Raw genomic sequence first — 25,757 nt, forward strand, 5'->3', positions numbered from 1 at the left:
TTGTTTTTTGTTTTTTTTTGCAAAAAACTGTAATGGAAACACAGGTACTTTTAAATGGTTTAGCGTTCTTTGTCATCGATAAGACTTATTGATGAAGTAGGGCTGCTCAATTGGCAAAAATCACAATCATGATTGGTTTTGAGATCATGGTTATTAAACACAGTTACTCAGTGGTTTTACAACATCTGCATTTCATGTATTTATGAAACCTTGACACTTAACACTTTGAAACAGAAGCAACGCACCAAAATAAGTGAGTAAATAAAATACAGAGGTAGACCAGTTATCAGCATTTTGTTTTACAGATAATCAGTAAAGGTAGCACAGTCAGCATATGGCATCATTTTCTGTTTCCTGCCCCTACACTGTTGCTTTGTGCTGTTTTCCGTGCTGACAAAGATGGGCTAAATAATTTATTTTCCTTAGTTTTTTGCAAGCAGTTTTTCTTTTGCCATATTAGGTACATTTTGTATGTCATAATAAAGGCATATCAGTTCCAAATATCAGCTGTCAAATTCATGAATACTAATAATCAGTATTGATATCGACCCTGAAAAACTAGTATCAGCTGACCCCTTCAAAAAACATTAACATATTTTTTAAAATAAAGCAAAATCTAAAAAACAACAAATTTCTTTCATGGCCAAAATTGAACAACAAGCAAAGAAATACTTAGCACATGACAAACCCTATGGGCAAAAATATTTTAACACAGCATGTGGCACAGTAATCCTTTAGTAACAATTGTAACACAAAACTAATGTGAGCCCATGTGTAAAAATAACCTGGTACTTTAATTATATAGCATTAGTATGTAGTATTATTTAGTTAATATGATCATTGCTTTGTAGGATTGGACAGTATCCAGTTTTTAATTCTGTTAGACCTTCCTGAAATTTTCCCACAGCATAAGGTATTACTGCCCAGTCTTTAAAAAACACATTATATAAGAAGGGGGTCGGATAATGCAATTGTGGGTGTGCATTGTAAGCAGAGTGCGCCTGCCTCTACCTGCGTTTCCTTCAATACCTTTTCAAAATGCTTAAGACGAAAAATAAAGAAAAAGATTTAAAAAAAACAATGAAGATGTTTATTACTGAGTTCTCCTCTCCTGCCGGACGAATTTCTGGTAGCAGGAACTAAATAATTATCCACATTGATTTGCACACGGGGAAAAACATTGTAGGATTTAGAATTAAAACCGTTGCTTTCAGTCTAACAATAGAGCTTAACAACAACTACAAGAATAACACTCACACAAGGGTGCTTGACTATTTTTAATTTTAATTTTTCCTTGATAGTTTAAAGATTAACACCTCTAACCCCAATCCCAGAAAAAAAACCTAGTTTCTAAGCCTGAATAAGAATTTGGCTTTATGCTTTGCCTGAGAGAAATTGTGCAAAGCCAGTATCTATTAGTTGTAGCAGATATCTGGTATTATTTCCTGTCTTTATTGGTGGGAGTATTATTTCCTGTCTTTATTGGTGGAAGCGCCTTGAGACGCACACAGATGAGATCATCATCTTGGTGTGTGAGTTTGAGTCTCATGAGTGGGTCAGAGCAGAGATGGGCAGCGTGCTGAGAGCCGTACTTTACTTCTGGTCATGCTGCCTCACTCAACATGGCTTCTGGGTAAGTGATAGAATTAATTCTGTAATGATCAATGTGACTTTTTAGGATCTCTGAACCCTCTTACAACAAACTGAACATTAAAACTTAAACAAAGACTAAATGTGCTTAAGCTACTTCCTATATAACATCCTGTGTATAGATGCTGGTTGTGTTTCTGGCTGTGGCTGCGCACAGATTCATGATGTCAGCAGAGGAGGGGAAGTGATGAGAGTCCATGAGTCACTTCCCAGAAGATGATGTAAAGGATCAGGAGGACAAATATTAGGGGAAATTGAGAGCAGTAATCAGAATTATCTAGTGAAAAAAACATCTATTTGTCAGAGCTCCTTCCAGGCAGTCTTAGTTTAATAATTTGAGATCAGAAGAGATAAAACATCCTGCAGATGAAACTCTTGAGCTAACTGAGTGTCCCCAATGGAAGCACACTGATATTATTAGATGATAAGATAGTTAAACAGCAATTAATTTGGCTTATTTTCGATGCAGGCTATGATTAGTATCATTACTAGATTATATATAATTTGAATGATTCTTCAGGGTATACTGGGTCTTAAAAAGTATTCAAAGTTGATAATTCAATGAAGTCAAAATTAAGGCTTTTAAAAAGTATTAAAGTCTTGAATGCAAGACTGTATGGTCTTAAATTTTGTATTTTAGATTTTAGAATAATCTAAAGAGGTTTGTAGGCTTTAACATGCTTTGAAATCAGAATTAAAGAGTATTATAAATAACCTGAAATTGGCAATTATACCTTGTATTTTTGTTCTTGAATCCTAAATGTATGCTGTTCTATTCTTGAGCTTTAACTGCAGTGCCGAACTTGTAAATACTGTAGGTATTCTAAATTGTAGTACTGATACTTTAAGGCAGCTTAAGTTAAAAAAAAGGACCTTCCATTGTCAGATACCTTATGGTATCAGTTTTTTTTTTTTTTCTCATAGTCCAGGTTTATATGTATCCAAAAAAGCCTAATTTGTATACTGTAATAACTGCTATCCATATTTTCTTTGTTTTTACATGTTGTCTTACTATCAGCACAAAACATATACATAAGTATGTTGTTAATGTAATGGATTAGAAATAGAAGATGTGATAGTCCTAAAATGTATGAAGGTCTTGAAAAAGGTCTTAAAACGTACTAAATTTAATGTCAGATTATCTGTATATACCCTGTTCTTTTAACTGTTGATCAGAAAATATTTTCAGTCTTAGAAATACTTCTTTTGTCTGACCAGACCTATAGACTTTCCATTCAGTGTTTTTATCTTTTTTTTTTATTTTTTTTTTTATAAAAGGCATTGATAGCCAAGCAACCAATCTTAATTCAATTTCTAGTTTTATTTGCTCAAACAAAAAGATGATTGACATTTTTACCCTGAAAAATAATTGAAATAATTACTCAAACTTGAATTTGAATACTTTTATCTTTCAAACAACTGATTGGCATGGTAAATATTGCCACTTATATTCCCATTTCGATGATGTCTACTTATAGTCAACTGTATAACAAGTGTCCTATCTCCATGTGACATGAGTGAGCGTCAGCAACAAAACCAGCTTGATTACATTGGTTTCTAGTGTACAGCAACACAGAGCAGTGCCACACATGCAGCACAAAGTCTTTTCCCAGTTTCCTTGATTCTATTTTGTCTCCACCGCTTGTGTTGATATGAGTCAAGATCAAGGAAATAGGGAGATGACAAGATACCAGGAGAGTCTGGAAGGGATTGTGTCTTGATTTCTTTCACCTCTTCACTCAACAGAGCAGGTTAGCTTCCTTTACAAAGTGGAGATAGTGCATTAATCACATGGATATCTGTGTTTAAAATTAGGGCTTGAAATTTAGATTAAATTGCAATATGGCCTACTCCAATTTTTGCAGAAGATGCAATATTTCTTTTACCCTGAAGTGAGTGTCAGAATACTAGTTTAATACTTTAATACACATCATGCAAACATTCAAGTGTCAATTGTTTTAAATTATTTTTTTAAATCCTACTCTCCTTATTTTTTTATTTCAAATGAGAAAGACATGAAATCATCATTCCCTTCAATACAACAGTTCAGTTTATCAAATTTACAGTGAGTCAAAATAATTGCAATTTGATATTTTTCAGAATTTTCAGACAGTTCAATCTGCCAAATTTTCTGTTTATATAATAAAGAATGATTTATTGCTTGTTTGTTGAGAAATACATAGGATAAGGAACTTTTAAAAATTGCATATTTAATTGCACTCATAATATTGGGGAGGGGGGGCAAATTAGATTATATATGAATGTGATGCTCTTACTTTGTCAATTTAGAGGCAAAACTATTCAGCTTAAAGCTGTGAATGGAAAGCACTGAAAAGAAAAGCACTAGATATCATGTTTTTTACAAAGAGAACCTGAATTTGACAAAGAAGAGAGTTACATTTTTTTAACAGATGCAGGGTGGACAGAGAGCGTGCAACCCTAAGATCTGCACTAACATCTGGTATGATGAAGTGCAGTTTACTTACAACAATTAGGCACTGTTTGTTTAAGAACGGCTCAGGAGTATTTCATTTTATTGTTTTTTTTAAGGATAAAAAATCTGCAAATCCTCAGATTTGTGAAGCAGGAATTGGTTCCTGTTCCAAGTTTCTGCTTAAGAGCTGATCAAGGATGTGAATTTATTTTCTGCCATTTATAATGTAGTGATGTAATGATTGTTTCAATTTACCTATCATATTTGGGTGCTAAATCAATCTAGAATACTTCAGTATTCTTAGCACCTTTTATTAAACAAAAATGATATGTTTTCTGTCACTAACACTGCTGTAAAGTCAACATGTTCATAATCTGAGTGCGGTAATGTCATTTATATTTAAAACACGCTGATAGGGCTGGTTGCGTTCAGGCTCAGGAGTACGTGAGAGAGGTCAGTTTCTGTTGAAAACTGAGACCTGCACAGCTGACTTTCTTTTGCTGCTACACTTCAAAGCAGAGTTAATCAGATTACCTGTAGGGGGCATATGTGGACATGGGTAGAGTTTTTTATGAGACCCTCTGTCCCATTTTCCTTCAGATTACGTCTCTGGACTCTAAAGATTCCTTCTGCCTCTGTGGTCAGGGTCTACCAGAGACCTGTTTGACTCGGTAATGTGTTTCAGGGAGTTGTTTTTAGTCTGATCCGTTGTTTGCATGAGTCTGACTCTGAGCCAGATTTAAACAAACACTCACTCCACTGTTGTGATTCTTGCTTTGGGTGCCTTGTGCTGACAGACTGGTTGATGAGTGTCACTTCTCTTTATGAACCACACCCATCTTTCTTCAGCGTGCCTAATCGATCTATTTTTAGTCTAAATGATCAGCTCTTGTGCCCATTCCTGTCTGATAATGTCACACTTCTCCAGATTTCTCCTCCTGTTTTAAATAGAGCTGCTGTGTAATGAGAGGTATGCTAAATTTGCTATCCCTCATCCTATCTTCTCCATTTGTTTCTCCATCCTGAGTCATTTCACCGTCCTGCCCTGCAACTGAATCAGACTAGAGCGACAGAGCACCGCAGAACATATATCACCCTCCCCTCCCTCTCCCTGCTCTCCGCTCTGAATGAGGGACCTCCCATTCTCCGTCTCTCACTCTCTGACTCCGCTCCACACTCCCTCTCTCCACCCAGTTTCTCCTTGACGGAGAGTCCTACGGCGCTGGGTGCAGAGAGCAGCGCTGCTGACGCATTTTCCTCTACCTGCCCGTACCTGCAGAAAAAGGCGAGGGGAGAAACATTTGCTCTCTGTTCCTCTTTTCTCCTCTGGATTTTTACCTTCCCACCACAGGACAGGACTCTCCTTTTTCCTCAGTTTGGCACAGCTTTATTTTCACTCTGCTTTTCCTTATGGACTAGAATGATTACAGCAGCTTTCCTTTTGCCACCAGCTGTCCTGCACCATTTCATCAGAAGGTAGCACAATCCTTTAAAGCCATGAGAATTAAGCCTTTTTTTGGTGAATGGATTGTCTAACTTTTAACCTGGGCCTTGTTTTGGAGGAAACGGATCGTCATCGGCTCTTGGTGATCTGCGAGGTTGGCTGTAATTGGACTGAGATCACAACACAGAAGCTCACACCTGGAGAATAAGCACAAGTGTCAGAGTTTTAGACTCATTTCTACAAGAGCTGTAAATCTTTATGATGGAAGTAGATAATTGAACGTTGTACCAAACATAAGTGGGATGTTGAAGATATGATTCAGTTACTATAGCTCATCACTTCTCTACCTGAGTAGTTGTTTGTACTTTGTGTGCTTGAAACCAAAGAAATATGGCTGAGAAACCTGTTGGCAGATAGCACAGCAGTTATTCAGGCTGTCAAATAGAATACTGTCCTGCATTACTAATCGTCAGTGCTGCCCTTACGTAACCTTTACGTGCCCACTTGGTTTGGTGTGCCAAGCATCTCATAGCAAGGGTATCTTGTGTGCATCGAAATAGACGTAAGAAAGCTTTACAATTCACTTCATGCCGACAGCCTGGAGCCTTGACAGTGATGACTTGAAACCCAGTCCTGACGGCTCCAGCGGGACTGCACTGCAGACGGGCCATTTAGAAGAGAGACCGAGGAGAGGCTCCGTCCTGTATCTGCAGTGCTGTAAACAGAAAACACAAACAACCTCACATTGGACTTGCTGAGCTGTGCTGTTGTTCTCTTTGTCACCTTCATTACTGCTGCAGTATTGACCCAGCAACACAGACGACACCTACGACATTGTCTCTCTAACCCTCCAGCATCACCAGACTCTAATGATTCCCTGTCACTGCGATAATAAGAGTCACAGCTCAGTTATCACTCTCAAATCTGACTCAGCCGTCCTCGCCAGTAGTTGTTAGTGATGGAGTATCTGGGGGACAAGCTGACGGTGGCTCACTCACAGGTGTCAGGATGGGTGGGAAACGTCCGCCGCTCCCTTCATGGGGCGTTCAGTCTCTTGGCCACCAGGGGAGAGGATGGGACTGGAGACTTCAAGAGAACCAACTCTCTGCGCTCGCTGGCGTCCCGCAGCAGGGAGTCCATCCGCAGGTTCTCACTGCGCAGCCAGCAACGTCTGTCCTTACGCAGACGCACCGCACCCAACACCCCTACTGCTGTAAGACAACACTCACATTTAACCCACAAACACCAGAATCAGGACAATTTTAAAACCATACATCCTTCAATAATTTTACATTGATTTATGCTGAAAAGTTCCAAAACTTAAACTCTGAAGTAGGGATGAAAAATAATATTGGTATGATGTATCAGTAACGGCAGGTATCAGCTTTAAAAAGTAGTTACCTGTATTAGTAGGTATGAAAATATCAGCCAATATTTACAAATGATGTATCGGCTGTAATATTGGCCATATGTACAAATAAGTTTATGGATTTTTAGGCAGGACCAACAGACCTAAGCCAGCTGAAGTCTTTGTTTATAGTCATTCCTTTAACTTTAAAGTTTGTGTCAATGATTCAAGTTTAAGGTCTGAGCTACTAAAAATCCTAGATGTATAATTTCCTGTCTGATTAAACACCAAATATAATGCCAAACTGTCCAAACTCAAGTAAATACATTCTGTAATCAAACTTCACACTGCAATAGTAGAACAACCTTACTTTGTAACAGTACAAAGTTTGTTGGCAGAATTTCACTAATGTTAGCAGTGTTAGCACTACCAGCTTTTGGTCCCTTTTGCAGGTTAACAGCCACATTCCTGTGCTGAATATTGTCACTCAATGCTTCGGTTAATGTGAGTATAACCTCACAAAGCCTCTGGACAACTTTATCAACATGTTCTAGATCAATGTGTTGCTAAATAATGCTTGATACTGACATATGAATGTGGTTCAAACTAAAAACTTCAGTCCTTAAGATACACTTTAAAGTTTAAGGAATTAGGACTGCAGCTTATGTAGAGCTGTTGGTCCTGCTGAAAATGCCACAACGTTAATATTACATTCACAGTCAGTATAGGCCAGTCTTTCCTGCTGATATGTTGGTTGTAATGACTGCAGAAATGTTCAGATCTGCCAGTAGGATAATTAACTTTCTAGGGTAATATGTGCAAATTCCTAATGTCATGCTGATACATCATTGCATCCCTGGTAATTGTCTGAAATGAATTGGCTAATTTCAACTACGGATGTAACGGTATCAAAATCTCACAGTATGGTAATATCTTAGTAACAAAGCCCACAGTATGTTTTTTGTTTTGTAAAAAACAAAAACAAATGAAGACTTGAAGAAAAGCGACGTCAGCATTTATTAAACATCAACTGCACCTTGAGCATGACAATATGTGCAAAAAAGTGCAGATGATGTGCAGGCTTAAAAATATCTGTTCATACTTTGGCTCCAGTGTTTGCTAGCCTTCTTAAACCTTTGTTATCCATTTAAAACAGCTGCAGGTCTTTGGTGATATATCCACAGATACGCCTTGTGATCTGTTCAGTTCTCGTGCTGTTGTAGTGATTTGGGATTGTAAACACTTCCTTAAGAGTCCTCTTGCCAGGCTGGATTCTGCTCCTTGCATCTTTGTGAATCTTTTTGGGTTGAGTATTTGCAAAGCGGCTCCTTACATTACTTTTATTTCCCATCAAGTGTGTCACTGCAGTCTGGCAGTGTCTGCATATTGTTTTTATTGGTCCATCAGCTTTTCTCCTTTCTCATTTCTTGACACTGGGAACCAAAATACTTCGACATGTCAGAGTTAAAAGTCGCTGGATCCTCCACAGACTCATAAACTTCAGCCATTCAGGTCTCCTCATGGACCGATGCTCTCTCGCCTCTTGTTGCCATCCACCGTTTTTCACACTGTTAGATCAAGCCAGGGAGTGGAGCGCAAAGGATGATGGGTATGCTGGTGATGATGGTGTCCTTGTTGTCATTTCCATTTCAGTATGTTTACGCAGCCTAGACATAAAAAGCATATGGGCCAAAGTAATCTATTTGTAGTAGTTCCCACTTCCCTCACTCTGCTCACTAATAAAACAGGACTTTTTGACCTGAAGACCTACCGTTTGTAACCATAACATGTCCACAACGACACAGGGGCGCTTCTGTCACTGCGATATCGCAGTATTAACAACACCGTTACACCTCTGATTTCAACATATAGGTATCGGTAGAGGTGGAAACCCATTGTACTCGAGTAAAAGCACTGTTAAAGAGGTCAAAACTGGAATGTTTCTGGTGTCCCTCAAACCACTGGTGCTCATGGAAGGGATGGAAATCTTGTAAACCAAAAAATATTATAGGTCCAGGCACTCAAGGTTGTTAGAAATATATAAAAGACCATTATTTCATAGGGCGAGAAACACCTATGAGTGTGTGCCTTTTTCAGGGTGTGAAATGTGTTAGCTAATCTTTAATGTTTTAGCCCTGTGTATTAAAGACCTTTTACATTTTTCAGACCATCTTGAGTGCCTAGAACTGGATTATTTTTGCCATTGCATTTTGGTCATAAGTTTTCCATCCCTTCCATAAAAGTATCGTTACTTTGGTTAAAATTTACTTTAGTAGATGTAAAAGTATTGGTCAGTGAAAATACTCATTAAAAGTGCAGAGACTTTGGTTAAAATTTGATTCAGTGTAAGTGAAAGTACTATTCTTTCAATCTCACGTAAAAGTTTAAAAGTATTTCATTTAAAGTTCACTTAAAGTACTGAGTAGCTACAGAGGAGTAGTACTGTAAAAGCTGATCTTTCATTAATGGCAATAACAGCATGAGAATATGTCCAACCAAGTTGTTCAGGTAGTCACACCTCAGTATTAAAGTAAAATGCTAGAGCAGTTTTGTGATGTGATGTGGAATGATTCTCTCTGTGCTACTGATCATCAGGTGTAGTTAAAGCCAAACTACTGTCCAGTTTCATGTCGCTGCAGAAAGCTACAACCTCTTTGTCTTTACTTTTTTAAGTGATTGATGCCCTTTTGAAATGTAGTGAAGGACAGTACGTCGCCCAAAAAATATTTTAGTAAAAGTAAAATAACTGATTTCAAAATGCACTCAAGAAAGCCACATATGAGTAAATGTAATTAGTTACTTTCCGCCTCTGCTTGGGGCTGTTGGTTCTGCCTAAAATCCACACGGTTATTCTTAAAGACAGCTGATAATAACAGCCAATATATGGCTGTATTTACTGCTGATACATTAGATGTAATGACAGCAGAAATTGCCTTATCTGCTTGTATGATAGTTGACATTTTTACATGGCATCAGTAGCCAATAACAAGATTATGCTGATATATTGTGCATCCATAGCGTTGTCTAAAAGAATCAGTGAATTTCAGCATATTGATATCAGCGAAAATCAAACCACTACTCTTAAGTTATGTTCCAGTCAAAGACTATCATCAGGGATATGGGTCAAACAGTGATGAGATTCATGACTTAAACTGAGCAGTTGAGTTGTTGTTTACTGCGACTATACGCTCAGCAACATAACTTAAACATCTGTTAGTGTTAAATAAAGCCTTAGTGGAATTCAAGTCATTTTGCAGAAATGTCCGCACGCTCCCATAATGTCACTGTGAATAACAGCTGCTCCTTCGCCAACTATTTGGTCTCCAGCCAAACATGTCGAGAACTTCTCCATCTGCCTCCCTGCTGCTTCTCATCGATCTCTGTCTGTGCTTTCATCAGTTCTCCAGCTTGTCCTTGGCACAATTTAAACCTTTTTTTGTCCCTCTCTCTCTCTCTCTCTCTCTCTTTGTTTCACAAAGCTGTTGTCATACTGGTTCTTCAGGTCATCATGTCGCCTACCTGTTTGTGATCTCAGCTCTGAAATTAGACACAAGAGCTAACAGAAATAGACAGTGGTTGGCTATTAGGTATTGTAGTCTAGTGTTTGTTTTGTTTAAGACTTTAGCGTAACAAAAATCTGACTGTTTGCTCTCCCACCACTCATCTCCAGCTTGACTTCTAACTCTGTCGGTGCTCTATGTAAAGGACATATTTAGCAATCCATGAAGGGATGTGGACATTGCAATGAAGTTGTTCCTATCTTTAGGTTACGCCTGTTTGCTGATCTGCCGAGCAACACCTCATGAGTCACAGCACCTAAAGATAAGATGTGTTTTTATGGCGTCAGTGTGGCGGTCAGTTGTGTTGACATCTTAGTTAGTCTTAGACATCACCCACTGTGATTGAGGTCCCCACTGGGCCTGTGTTAAGTGGATGACTGGCAGTAAGAGGGCATTAATGCTTGATTCACATTAGCAGTTTCCAGTGAGTGAGTGGGCAAAGGCAAACTGGAGGTGTAGAAATTTGAACTAGTGATTTGTGAAATCGTGGTTTGTGAAATTGGGGCACTTTGTTTATATAAAATGCAATATACATGAAATCCTGGTCAACTATAGAGTTTCAGTTTAATTGCAATTCTGGCTTCTGACAATCCTGAAAACAAGATAATTGAGATTAAACAATTACTTTGCAGCATGCTGTGTTGTGCTGGATTTGTCCATAGCTTTTGTTATGTGTGGTAAAAGTTTAAGTATTTGTTGTTATATTTTTGACAGAGTTTATCACCACGAAAACATTGGTAATTTATTTGTATTCTTTTATTGGTATTGTATATTTTTCATTTTTTGTATATTTACAGTTTTTTTGTCAGTGTTTTTAGGTCCGCCAGCATTAATGCGCTTACCATGATTAACTAATGTTCACTAAGGATTAACTAAGGTGCATTCATTATTTTTGATTGTATTTATCACAGGCTTTATCGTCCCTTTTAGTACACTTTGGTTAAGCTGCTGCAGCGTCTCTCTGCAGCCACAGTGATGTAAAATAAGTCCACCACTGCTCCTTAATGTCTTAATTAATTAAAAAAGCTTACAGACTGCTCAAGTTGCACCTTGTGCAATCAGACATTCACCTTTTTAACATTACCATATTTCATTTTCAGTCCATAAAATTCCTAAAGGATGATCTGTCTCAATAATCATAACAAGAATTTTTACAACAATTTAGCAGCCCTACATACCTGCTACATTAACAGATGTATAGTTTTTATCTTTTCAGATCTGTCTCGTCTGTTGTTCTGGTGTGCATGCCTTGTACTGTTAACTTTGAGTTATGCCAAAGCAACATTATGCAAAATTTTACCTCTAAATAACACGTTAAAATATCCTTTTGCATGGACAGTGGTGTTAACTTGGAAAATACATCCCTTTCTTTCCCACTTAGCACCCTTAATGCCTGTTTCTGCAAAATGTAACTTGGCTTAAGCAGGTGTGATCTGTCATGAAAAGTGTGTCAACACTTTTTGGCATTGCTTTCTGGAAGACAACCAAAAAAGAACCAGAGAGTGGCCAAGCGGTTGGACAGACAAGTCACTCAGACTGGTGTTTAAATAGTTTTTAATAGACTGAACTGCACTTTAAATCTGTGAGGGGAAGAAATCTCTGTAAAAATGTTTGCATGGAGGCACTCAGGCTTGGAGCACCATAATGGAAACATGGCTGTGTGTTTGGCAGTTGAAAGAGATGGATGTTTTGTTTACATAATTTGTGTGCTTTTTGCATGAGCTTGTACAAAGTGAGTGCAAAACCAGAATTCAGCCAACTCATACACCAACAGTCAAACTCCGGTTAACAAAAACTTTTGGTTGCCCTGATTCTTTGAATGACATAGTATCTTACAGCCTCGCTCTTCAAATTATATAAGACTACAGTGTCAAATGCTACATTTTTTAATCAAGATTAATATATGAATTTCTACAGTTAATTGTGATTAATTTCCCCTTTTTTGTCACATTTTGCCTTTAAAAACGGTGTTTCATGTTGAATTTTTCTACTGTCTTAAAGTAAAGGTGGTTGACTTCCTGCTTTTATTTTGGAAAAAAATAAGTGACTCAGTGGAAAAAGGAACTTGATATGGATTGAAAATGAAATAAGGGAACTGTTTTTTAAACTGGAATGAGACATTACTTTGCATTGCTTTGGCTGCAGGGGGATCCTGTAGTGACTTCACCAAAGTGTGCTAAAAGGGAGTATAAAACATCTGTTTAATGCAGTTAAAAAAATTTACTGCAGTAATTATAGACCTTAATATTTTGTGATTGATTGACTGAAACTCCTTAGAGAAGGTGGTGATGTCATCTGGCTGCATTGCAAATCTTCATATGGAGTTTCATCTTTGAAAACTTTTCAGTTTTAAAGCAAAGTACAGTCTTAGCAAAGAGGACATTCAGAAATTAGTAAATGTAATGTAGATAAAGGTGAGTACATTTGAAAAAGGAAGAACAATGCAGGAAGATGACATCCCTACCCAGAATGCATTGCAAAATAGTGTTTCTTCTTCCACTAATGGTAGTCTTATGAAGTCATAATGTTTTAATATGTCCAGTTTCCTTTACTAAAACACACAGAACAATAATACTTTCAATGCAAAGTTGCTGCAGTTGCTGCAGAGAGAACTATGATCCCTTATATATTTACAGGTCAGCAGATACTGGCATTTCTTTTACTTTTGGCATCTCGTAAAGATATTAAAGTTATTTTGATGTTATGTCTGGAGATATGGACTAATATCTTTTTACAGTAACGGTATTGCGTTATCACAAAATTAAGAGGTAACACACAGGTCTGAGCACAGTATCACTGAAAATTGTTTTTATAAGTGCCTTCATGTTCACTTCTTTGTGACTGCACCTGCAACTACTCTGGACTTTTATTGTGAAGGACTTAGCTTTGTTTTTATCATTGATTTAACTAGCAGAAGTATTGGCTAGTGGACAGAGCAGCTGCTTCGACAACCTTGCTTAACACCACAGCCGGCTTCTTTGAGTAACTGATGACTTATAAAAGCACGCTGTGAGTTAAAGCATACCTCTTAACAGCTTTTTGAGTTGTTATTATTGAATGGCTGCAGCACTAGGCTCAAGACAAACTGAGTCGATCCAAGCGGCGCATGTTAAAGCCCCAGATACTCGAGGAGATGCTCTACCAAGCAACACTCTAGTTGTAAGTTGCTGTTATTATACACATCAAACTTTGAGTGGAGTGAACATGTTCTACTTCTTTGCAGCACAAGCAGGTGACGTTTGGCCTGTCATCTGGCGGCTCTTTAGTGTCGGAGCAAAGCATGCTGATGACTGGACACAGACTGAGCTGTTGTCTATCATACATCACGTGCTACACTTACAGTAGCATCAGTTACACCTCACATGTGCATGGCAACACAACACATGTTGGAACTGCTGGTGACGGTTTTGCAAAAACTCAATTTATGGCAGAAATTCTACCAGGGATGGTACTGATACCAGTTTGTCACCCAGCACTAGTTGATGGTGACGAATTGACGTCAACAAGAGGAGGCAATGCCTACCTGCAACAGCATGCTGGAGTTTGCTTACCATTTTTGTTCATCAAAAACAAGAACTTTCACATGGAATTCCCTGTCCTGATTTCCAATTATTCTTTAAATGATTTGACCCTTGATATTCGAACAGGTGTATTGTTTGACTTTAACTCAAATCATAAAATTTAAATGCTGATACTGTGACAGCCTTAAGTTTGGTATAATTATAGACATGTTATGGATGTCTTTAGCACTAAACTTGACTCTTTGCCTCACACTGAGGTTTCATATCAACATGAAGTTGAGCAAGCTTCATAATGGAGAATACCTGAAAAAAAAAACACAGCCTTTGAAAAAATGAAAATAATCCTTTAAGTCAAGTCTAGTGTTGTTTGAGTTCACTTCTTAAGGCGAGTCATGTTTTAACATTCTTTCTCTCTGTTCTTACTTGCTGCTTTGTGCAGCTCTGAGCTGTTTGTCTGTATGAAGCACTTACATAATGAAAGAATAACAGTGCGCTGCTGGGTTTGCCGGGCAGAGTTCGTCTTAATCTAAGCCCCCTGACATGCAGCCAGCATACCCATTTGTTGACATGAGATTAGTGCTCACGGGAGCTGTTGTTTTGAATATCTGCAGGATATTGATATTGATTACTGCTGTGTACATGAGTGCAAACAGAGCATATTTTCCCACTCTACCCTGGTTGGATTGATTTGAGCAGATGAGTTGGGATCGAGGAGTGGTGACGTACTGCAAGTATAATGTAGTGAGTGACTATGTTTTTATGGCTTATAATAGTCTCCCAGTATTTGAGATGGCTGTGTCAGATCTCATTTTCAATAACCTGGATGAGCTCATAGCACCATCCTGGATCCATGCACATTCTTCCACTGTTGTGTAATTAGTTTATAAGCTTGTGTCTTCTTGGATGTTCATATTTTTATCTGCAGTAGCAGCTCAGTGTCTATCGGGCTCTGATGTAAGACCATATGTTCGGTGCTTTATTGCAGCAAAGCCCTGCTGCTATGTGAACAATGCAGTTAGTCACTTTCTCTTCAACTGTGGAGGTTTGACCAAACCACAGGCTGCTATTTCGCCATCGTCCTGTGAGTTAGTGTTATTCTGCGATCAGTGCGTTATCAAGTTGAATTTTCCAAGACCTTGTCCCAGCCCCTTCCTCCTCAGATTGTCACTCAGCTCCGTCTAGTGATCAGCCCTTTCTCTCCTTCATCCTTCCATTCATCCGCTCTTTGTTATGTTGTTTCCCTCAACACACCCTTCCTGTCTACAGCCAGCTGGCTATTGCTAATGTTATTAAGGAAAAGGCTTCCTACTGACAGCTATAAATCAATGCGACTGGACCTGTTGGTTCAGTAGACCTCCTCAATCGACCATATTCTCCCTGTGTCTGGTTGGTAATAGAGCCTTTACCTTTGACCTTCCATTCAGCAGAATGGAAGGTCAGTTTTGTTGCTTAAAAATCTTCCTTTATGGCCTTTTCTTTACTTGTATTGTTCAAAACCAAGAAGAGAAAGTACAAAAAGTCTGGTTAAAGTTCAACACGGACTGTTAAACGCCTCTATTTAACTGAATAATAAATGGTCATGAATAAGTCTTTCAATTGCTCTGTGCTTAAGTCTTTTCTCTTTAAGCTGCTGTATAATGGCGCCTTTCTTCAACTTGTTTGAGCAGAGTTATAGTTCCTGCTGTATGCTGATCAGGTGTGGGTGTGTTCGGGGTGTGTTAAAATTTTAATGACAGCCACACTCACATAGGATAGAAATTTTTATCACCTGAACTGAAGCCAGGTCGTAAGATTTGTTGGCATTCTTACAGACCTGATAGCAGTGTACGCTGACAGGTAGAAGAGAGAAAGATTGCATTTAAACCAATGTCGTCATCTGGAACTGAGATTGAGATTGCTTAACACCATCCTGAATAACAGGCTTTGGGTTTTCAAACTCTAGTGAGAATAGCTGTTAATATTCTGAGCCTAAAATATCATATGATGTCCTCTGGAGCTGTTTCCTGCAAGTCAGATACTTAATCCACGATCATTCTCTGTCTCCTGTGTCTGCACAACTACGATGTGCAACTGTGCAGCCCTTTGTTTTTACATTTTGCCTCCTCATCTGCAAGATCCACCTGCATATCTGTGGCATTTTTTTGATAAAACATGATAAAACCACATTTTAAAGTGGATTTTTCTTATGCCCATGCAAATGCACACCTGTGCTACAATCTTATTGTTTTATCAGCATCTTGTTATGCCACTCTGCAAATTCAAAGTGCAAACTTAAGTAAATTAAAGGAACTGTATGAAACTATAAGAAATAGAAGCCTTTTCTAAGCCAAGAAAAACCCTGTGAATTAACTTTATGTCACCAATATAAGCACAAAAAGCATCACATTGTTCACTTGTCCTTTTTAAATATACCTGCTCGTCATTAAATGCCTTCACCATTTTAATAAGCACTAATGCATAATGCATTTACTTCTTGGCCATGATCCACTGCACATATTGTCAATGAAAGGATAATTATGGACTCGTGTACAACAATCCAGTAAATCATGTACAATACAGGCACTATCAATTGTGTTGATGCTGAAGTGAATGATTCTTCCCACTTATAATTAGGATTGTAAATCACTAGTTTCGTCACAGTGCGATTCAATATTTATTCTTTAGATAACAATGTAGTATTTTTAAAGATGGAACAGATCTGATCCAATACCTGTATCTGGTCTGATATCAACCCTGCTGTCACTAGCGTAGTAGCGTGCTATGTGAGAAACAAAAAACTCAGTCTGAGTCCACTCATCATCATATTTCACCTAGGAGAAATATGATGATGTCAACCGGTTGTCTCTGTGTGATAAAAGTGTGTGATAAAAGGCCAAAATATGTGTCCAGTGCTCTCTAAATTTAATGTGTTTAACACATCATGAAAGAGTCGTCTCTATTGGTCTTTCTGTGGCTTTAATATGAGCTGCAGTGACTCATATTACAAAGGCTAAACCAGCTGTTTCAAGGTGTGTTTAACTAATGACTCCCTTGTTCTAAGTCCATAATGATTCAAAGAAGCAGGCTGTGGTGTTTAGTGAGGCCGCTATATAGAGTGACTGTCTGTAAACATGGTGGCTGCTGCTAAAGCTAAAGGCTGGCGTGGACTTCACGAATTAAGCCAGATTTTGACCTCAGACCTAATAATAAGTGTGGGGAACAACAAATGGTCTTGTAGCTTGACATAACTAATGACACATCCAAGATGCCCCACTACCACTATTTCAACAAGACTAGCATGTCAGATTTTTTCTTATGTTGTCGCCTAGTTTGATACCCTGACCTGTCGTCAATAACACGAATCCTGAAACCTACCAATAGGAGAGCATTTGTGCTTAACTTTGCATCATCATTTAACAGAGTGACATTAAACAACCACCCACTCTTTTTCCTCCAGGGAATTATGTGATTTCCCTTAAAATTTTCTCACATTCCTTTTTAAGTTTGATTCAGAGGAGAGCCAGTCCATATTGTCCTCCACTTGATACTTCTATAGGAGTCCATAAATGTGTTTTAACTGTTAAACACACATTTGGAATAGGCTAGCGAGTGTGGGTGATTTTTAGGAATTTTCACCCTCATATACCTGATAGGAGCACAAATCAAAAAGTGTTTGTGGGGGGCTGGTACTAATAACAGCTTGTACAACTTTTACCCAGCACCATCTATGCTCAATGCTATCAAATCATTATATAATCATATGATATAGAATGAAATGATCATATAATCATGTTCACCATATAATCAAATCATGTTCTATGGTGCTGCTTTTACCTGTCCAGCTTTACTTTGATGCCATACAGTTATGATGGTAACATATTCACAATAGAAACAGGATATTTAAAAGTGTGTTGAGCACTGGAGTGCTGTCTTTCTCCTGATATCATGCTTTTTTTTTTTTGAAGAGTAGGAAAATGATGCACATTGGATTTTGGGCAATTCCTGCAAGCGGGCAATTTATATGTGCATCCTTGGAAATTCTCAGTTTGATCGACTCAGTCCTTGGAAAAATTTTAAGGATTCTTGATTTTGGTGCAGTCCTGACGGCAGTCAGTGACGTGGTATTCTTTAAAAATAGCCGATACAGGATTCTTCCTTTGCTTTTAGAAACGGCTAGAGATTCACCCTCTCTGACCCGCCCCCTGATGACCTTTGAACTGCGCCACATCGTCGACACTCATGGTGACATAATCATACGATGAGTGGACAGGATCACACTTTTAGTGTGGCCAGTCTGTCAGCCAAGACGAGTCAAGATTTAAAGTGGGTTTTTAATGTCAAACTTGTTTAAATTATTTGAAATGATGAATCAGTACTTTTTAAATAGATTTTCAGCACATTATAACAATATCATGAGAATGCTGATAACTAATGTTTTGTGTCATGATAATCATGTAATGATATTTTAATATTATTACATCTCTAAAGAAATGAGCTGTTGATATCAAATTTGTTTTTTGGGGTTTTTTTTCTAACTGACAAAAACATTTTTATTTGTGCTTTTAAAATTTACTTTATGAAATGGGTCCTAATTTGAATTCACTGGCTTTTGGAGCCAACCTCAAGAGGACATCAGAATTACAGCTTTTTGTACTTAAAGGGGACTTACTATGCAAAAAATCACTTTTTTAGGCTTTTCTAACAAAAATATGTGCCCCTGGCCTGTCCACAGTCCCTTCATGTACCAGAAAGATCAATTTCCTTCTCCCCTCTCTTTCTGCACCTTTCAGAAAATGTATGCTGAAACAAACCCTTATCAGATTTTCCCCTCATGATGTCATGTGGGGAATTAGCACCGCCCCCAGGTTGGGTTGGCTTTCCCTGCATGGAACAAAGTTCCGCCCTTGTCTGCTGATCTTCCTCTCAGCTGCCAGTGGGTTACCCTGCTGACTTTGGTCAGGGAGATTGATGGTTTAAATCCCAGCCAGGTCCTTATCTTTGGATAAAAGCATCTCTAACATTGTAACATCAGGAGTGCCACATCCATTTCCTGAGAGGGGTGTGGTCAGGGGCGGAGTTAGACAGATCAGTAACATTTAAAGCTACAGACACAGAAACAGCTTGTTCTGAGCAGGGCTACAACAGAGGGGTTTTGAGGCATGCAAAAATCCAACACTGGACTGTTTTTTTTTTTTTAGCAACAAACCTCACGGGCATGTTTTGGGGACCTCTAAGACCAAAATAAACTTGTCTTAAAAGGGTAAAATATGTCCCCTTTAAGTGCTAATTTCACTATTCAACACCAAAAGTTACTTCTTCAGAAAACGGTATTATCAGCCAGTCCAGTATGGTGATTTTTCTACCTTTTCTATTCTTGTCAGATTTGCCCTGAAGGGTTTATTGTTGGTTGCCATCAGTCAAAAGGGGCTCTGAAGTGTGTATTTAAGGCTAAGTGTTATGACCCTGTGATGTCAAGATGAAAAATGTGAATGCTGTAAATCCTTGAGAAGAGAATAAACTTGAGAACAAGTGCTTTATCAAAAGCAGCGAGCACTGCTGAACGTAGTTTTATTTTTTCCTGTCAGGAAAGTCTCTGCTGATGAATGACATCCTGAACTTTTTTCCCTTTTCTCACTCTTTCTAGTAACATTACGCACCGTCAATCCAAAGTTACACCCTACCTCAGCCTGCTGTCTCTTTTAGGCTTTTTTTTTGTCATGCTGTTGTGTCTCCGCTCTCATGTGTACAAAGAAAACAAGGGCAGCTTTCACAAGCCTCTGAGAACGAGAGCTCTGATCTAATGTCTCTGCTCTTATAAACACAAGTGAACCTGGGCAATTACAGAGCCAGGTGTATCACATTTCTGTGTCCACCCCTCAGGCTACATCAGAGGACAGGAGGACTTTCTATTGTTTTTTTCTATATAGGCCAGGGTTGTCTGTTCATGCGCAGACTTGCTTCTGTGAGCCCAGGGTGGATGTGAGACAGTATGTCCTCTGTACCAGCCTCATTAAAAGAGACATGGTTCAGTAGACAGCAAACACACTCTCCATTACCCACCCAGCCATCTCCGTCTTTGTCCCCGCTCTCCATTAACTCATCCCTTCACCTTTCATTATCTGTCTTACTGTAGCACTGCGGGTTGCTCAGGAGCCACAGGATGCAGCTCTATCAGCTCTGATGGATTTGAAAAACCAGCTACTGTATCTTATTGTGCACTGTCATGGGCTGCTGTTACAGTCAGTTCAAAATTATTCCAACCAGTAAAGACATTTAAGTCTGTTATACCAATGAATGTATAAATAAGCAGGCTGGCCAGATTATTTATAAAGCTTTACAAGTGTGCAGATGTAAAGCATCAAGTCAAGGCTATTTTATAACTTTATTCTCCTCATCCATTAACTATTTTATGTTTCTGTGTTGCTTCCAGGAGCAGCAGAAGCAAAGCATCAGTCCTGAAGAGGAGGGGAAGGACTCAGAAACACCTGTTCGCGAGACTGACAGTCAGTATGGGACCTGGGAGACAGGACTGCGCACTGATGACAGGTGAACATCCTCCACTGCACATAACACGAGTCAGCTGCTGTGTCTGTTGCATTAGAAAACACCATTCAAACACTAATAGAATAAGTACAGAGAGCCAAATAATTGAGTGAGTTGATATTTATCTTGATTTTTTTACTCCTAAATAATGTTTATGAATAACTGGATGTCTGATATTAGGCAAATTCACAGTGCTTTTTTAAAGTGGGACATTTATGCCTCTGATGGTTTGCCTTCATTATTAATGTTTTGGCAATGTAATAGAAGGCAGATGTAAAACATCTCTCAGTATATAAATCAAGTTTCAAAATTCTGAAAAGTAAAGCAGTAAAATCTGCTTTAGGATGACATGGGCAGGTCTGTTGAATGCACCAAAGCAACCTCTGCTCAAAGGAGGATTCACCTGTCTGCTATACTGGACCTGTCAGCTCCATGTTGGAGCCACCAGAGTTACAATTACATTCATGTCATCACAAGTAGATACTTAAATAGTAAAAATAGAGTTTCATTTTCTCACTCTGCATTTAAAGACCCCAGGCTTCCAAATATTTCATTTTCTATGTTTGAGTTAAGTTAAGTTGCTGCAAAATACACTCCATTTCCTGATTGTGCTCTTCAAAATAAAAGTCTTTCAGGTTAACAAGATGCAGACTTTTTCACAACTTTATTTATAGTTTTTACTCAAGAAAACAAAAAAGTTTGCTTGCAAAGGAGAGCAAAATGCCAAATTATACCTTCCAACTTTCAATAAAAGCAGTGGCATCAGCTAACAACAGACCTTGTTCAGATGATCTGTTCAGTGATTTTATATTGCTGTAGCGTTGGGGGGTAATTCCCATAGCGTCTTGTGACATCATTGAGCACTATACTCGCCCTGCTCAAATGGACAAGAGCAGTGCAGTGTCACTCCCATTTGGGGGAAAACAAGCCCTCAGATTAAATGCTGGTAGGTTAGAAAACATCGGTAACAACGCAATTAAAAGCCATTTTATTGTATGCCTTAAACAATTAAAAAGACATAATTTAAACCATGCTATGATGGCAGAGTGTCAAAGAATAGTTCTGTGTCTTTTGGCTGAGACTAGAGAGGAGTTAAGCAGACAAATGTTGGACCAGTGCCGTGTTCTTAATGACTTTAAGCTAGCAATAGTTCTGTGACAGCAGGAGCCGTAGTCTCTCTGCTTGTTAACAGCTTTTTTACACTTTAACTAACTTATTAACTAAATTCAAGTGTTCAGTTCAGTCTGTAGAGTATTCCACGCCAAGGGGACAGCAAAGCTGAAAGTGTGTTAAGATCCAACGCATAAGGGATGTCAGTTTATGACGTCACCAATCACAAGATGGGACTGGGAGTCCAGTTTGATGGAGGAAGCCTGAACACACACTCATGAGTATCTATAATTCTGTTTATTAGGGCTGACAGCCTCACGTCGATAGGTCAATTAATTGGTCGATGACCTCATGTCCGACCAAAATCCAATTGGTCGAACAATCGCACGTGCTACTTTAATTGGAAGAATCCATTTTTTTGCAGGGGTGAGAAGGGAGATGTCATGTGTTATTATTTTTTAAGTTATCTAGTATTACAAAATATAATTTACCCAAAAAAATAACTATGAATATAACTATTCAAATATAATTTCTGGCCTTTAAGGGTAATTAATGACAGGTTAAATACCCAGAAAGTCAAGACAGCGTCATTAGGACCCTCCCACCAAAGCCCATGAAGCACGTTTATACTCCGTTTCCCATTAATTGACAACATGTGGAAAAAGTCAGCGTTGTGGCAACATTTTGTCAGAAAGGATTATTATTTAATTACAACATAAGGTGGTTATACTGCAAAAATCATAAGATTTTTTAGTTCATTTTGGGTTCATTTTGAATTTTAATTACCACCGAAATGTACTGACTACATTGTCAGTGATAAGTTTGATGTAGAAATAACATGTTTTTTTTTTGTTTGTTTGGTTTTTTTTTTTGGTCCGTCCCACAACCAATTGATTAATTGAGGATCTGGTGTGATTTTAGTCAACCAAGTTTTTCTTTGGTTGACTACAGCCCTACTGTTTATATCAAATTGTTACGATGCAAGTGTTTTTTTATAGATGGCCTACATTATTTGTTTATCTCACTGGCCATTGGATTTTGGTTCTCAGTAACTGTTTAGCGGTAGTTTTCATATCTTAAGCTTTTAAATCCCTTATGACCCAGTCTTTTCCATTGACTGCCATTCATTTTTATGGTCTGTTTTCCCCAAGAAGGGGCGGGGCTGGCATCGTTTGGTCTAAGTATCCCCATGGGTCACTTTTATCCATTAAACAAAGCTGGGAAAGTGTCGGAAAATTCCAACACATCAAGTGTGTTCAGGGATTAATTTCTGACTTTGCTTTACAGGAACTTTAAAGAGTTTAAATTATTAGCTGTCTATTGTGAAAATTCTTACCACCTGCCTTTATTTTGATAAAGTGATGAAGAACTGTGTACATGGGAAATATTTGAGTGCTTAAAAACAATGTTTTTATCTCTTAACAATCACAAGCATTTCCCCTGAAAAGACCATATCCAAACATGAATGAATACTGTAAACAAACATTGTTTGTCTGTGGATCAGCAGCCTAAAAACACTGATACCTCTCTGCCACAGGCAGCAGATGTTTTTACAGGAAACATGTGTGACTTCTTCACTGGTTTTAGTGACTCTAGATAGTCTTGATTATAATTTAAGTTTAACCAACTCCAAAATGTCCCTTTTATACAGACTGATGGCTCGTCTCTATCTGTGGTCACATATAGGCTGTCAGTGACCCCCTGTGGCCAGAGAATGATATCACACAATGAACCAACACTGATAAGAATACATAGTCAATAAATTCAAATGAATAACAGAAAAAAAACTTAATATCTTTACTTGTTTATCCCTGTCATTGTGACAGATGAGTCCCCTAGTTGATTTTGTGTGCATCGTGTAAATCATGGCTTCCCACAGTCTCAACAAAAACAAAAGGAAACTCTGACTCAGGAACATCAGATTAAAGCTGTGGTTACAGCAACCACACTCTTGTTTTGAAGACATGTTGACAAACCTCTTCATCTTTATTCAGTCTCACTCCAGCCACGCCCAGCTCAGAGAGCAATCTCAGCCCTTCACCAAGGAAGCCCACTCCCACTGACACGCCAGGGGAGCCCTCCTCACTGTTTGATACTGACACCGTGGACAGCCTCCTTCCCTCATCCTCCTCTGAGAAAGAGCCGCTTTCTTTCCCTGATGTAAGTGAAGGCTGAGTGGACCGCAGCTTATTTCTGCTGATGGTAGATGTTGCAATGTCTCTGTCATATTTGATGCTGTTGTTTTTAAGACGGTCTTGTTTTCAAAAATTACCATATTGTTTTCAGTTTAAAGGCAAATGTTTATCATGACAGCTTCATTGTTTCATTTCATCTGTTGTTCTGTTGTGTTTACATGTTGTCTTGTGTATTTACCTCCCAGGCTCCGGTTGCTCTGCTTGACACCAGCGCTCTCCGCTCCAGAGCTCAGCTGGGGAAGAAACGAGCCCCACGGACACGTCCCTCCAGAGCAGCCCTTCAGAGCACTGAGCAGCCTGAGGACTGGCTTTTCAGAGACTCCACAGGTTAGCATTAGAATATAAAAGATATATTAAAAAAAATCACATATGATAAATAATAACAGATTTATCAGTTTTGTTCTTAAAGAGTCTGCACAACCACACACTAACAGATTTACCACCAACCCCTGTCTCCACTCTCAACACTCCAAAACCTGCACAGTCAAACATGAATTTAGAGCAACAAAGCTAAATGTGGCTATTTGTTAGCTGCCTTCTTTGTTCTTTTCAGGAGCATTTGCAGGCCAACTTCTGTCCCTGTCAGTTTGATACTGGTATATTTTACAGTATGTTGTATAAATACTCGACAGGTTGTTCCTTCGCTTCTGTTGCCATCTAACTTTAGGGTGCTCTCAGCGGGACTCTGACCCAATGTCAGTCCGATTATCCTGTATTGCGTGCCAGGCTTTAAGTTAGGCACACAGTAAAAGTTAATCTGACTAATGTCAGAAAAGTCCTGACTATTCGAATGGTTCAAAAGATTAGCTTGACTGATTTTCCTGTGGTGTGTTAAGAGTGATTTTCACCCTCCCTGGTTTGCTTGGAAGATGAACAGAGCTGCTGCGACTTGAAAACATAGATATTAAACTTTATCAATATTTAGGATCAGGAATCCTGTTTGTGGGGGGAAACTCCAAGAACAACCAAGTAAATGATGTGGAGAGGAACCAGTGTTTGGGTAGCTACTACAAAAAAGTAATCTACTTCCATTACTAGTTACTTTCTAAAAAGTAATGCTTTACAATAATTTAGGGGCGGGAATCACTAGTGGCCCCATGATACCATATTATCATGACATTTATGTCACGATCCGATATTATTGCAATTTTAAACATTTTGCAATACAGTGAGTATTGCCATACTATGTATTTCGATCCATACCATTTTTTCTACTGTTTAGCTTAAATAGCATTTGTCTTGCCCTCATGTTTGTCGTGTTTCAGCAGTATTTTATTTTCATGTAGCACTTCTTGCAAACCTCATGTGCCATGTCCATCTCATTCATGCCTTGCTTACATTCATAATGTCCTTCCCCTGGTGCTGCCATGTTTGTTGTACTAACTTTCTCCTGCTCTATGACTGTCACGTATGTCAACCTCACTGGACAAACAATTATCCAAACAATTGTTTTTTTCCAATTATCATAGACTTCAGTTCATATTAGCAATTAATTTGAAAAAAAATCTATACTTGGTGGATGAGACGATACGATATATCACCAGACAAAATATTGCGATACTATGGTGTAACGATTTTTTCTCCCACCCCTACAATACTTAGTTATTCACAACAAAAGTAACTAGAAACATTTCCAGCTACCTGGGATCTTCTGTAACTTAATTGCCACTGAAATATACAATGCTAAACCTTACATATTCCCACATTAGTGTAATACAACGTAAGGCACTATTTTATGCTCATAATTCTACATAACACTACAATTAGCGCAAATCCTAATTCACATAAGGGGGATATACACAAGATCTCAAACGGGCAAAAAGGCGAAAGCACAGTTGTGAAGATCAGACCAAAACAGCACCTAAGAGAAAAATATGTCAAGAACAAGGCTAAAGTAGGCAACATTTCCGCCATATCTGCTGCCACAAGCCTATCCTCAGCTATTACCTCAGCTTTTGTGGTTACCTGTTGGT

At 38.5% G+C, this 25,757-nt stretch overlaps 1 protein-coding gene across 1 annotated transcript in view; it reads left to right on the plus strand.

Annotated features, from left to right (window-relative positions):
* Nucleotides 1-25,757, plus strand: part of LOC121509610 (calponin homology domain-containing protein DDB_G0272472-like) — a 51,235-nt gene that overhangs the window by 22,359 nt on the left and 3,119 nt on the right. Inside the window, exons 7-9 of the mRNA XM_041787102.1 lie at nt 20,367-20,482; nt 23,584-23,749; nt 23,970-24,111. Of these exons, the coding sequence (XP_041643036.1) occupies nt 20,367-20,482; nt 23,584-23,749; nt 23,970-24,111 (424 nt within the window). The remainder of the gene's footprint in view (nt 1-20,366; nt 20,483-23,583; nt 23,750-23,969; nt 24,112-25,757) is intronic.

This window comes from Cheilinus undulatus, linkage group 5, assembly GCF_018320785.1.
Source record: "Cheilinus undulatus linkage group 5, ASM1832078v1, whole genome shotgun sequence".
NCBI lineage: Eukaryota > Metazoa > Chordata > Actinopteri > Labriformes > Labridae > Cheilinus > Cheilinus undulatus.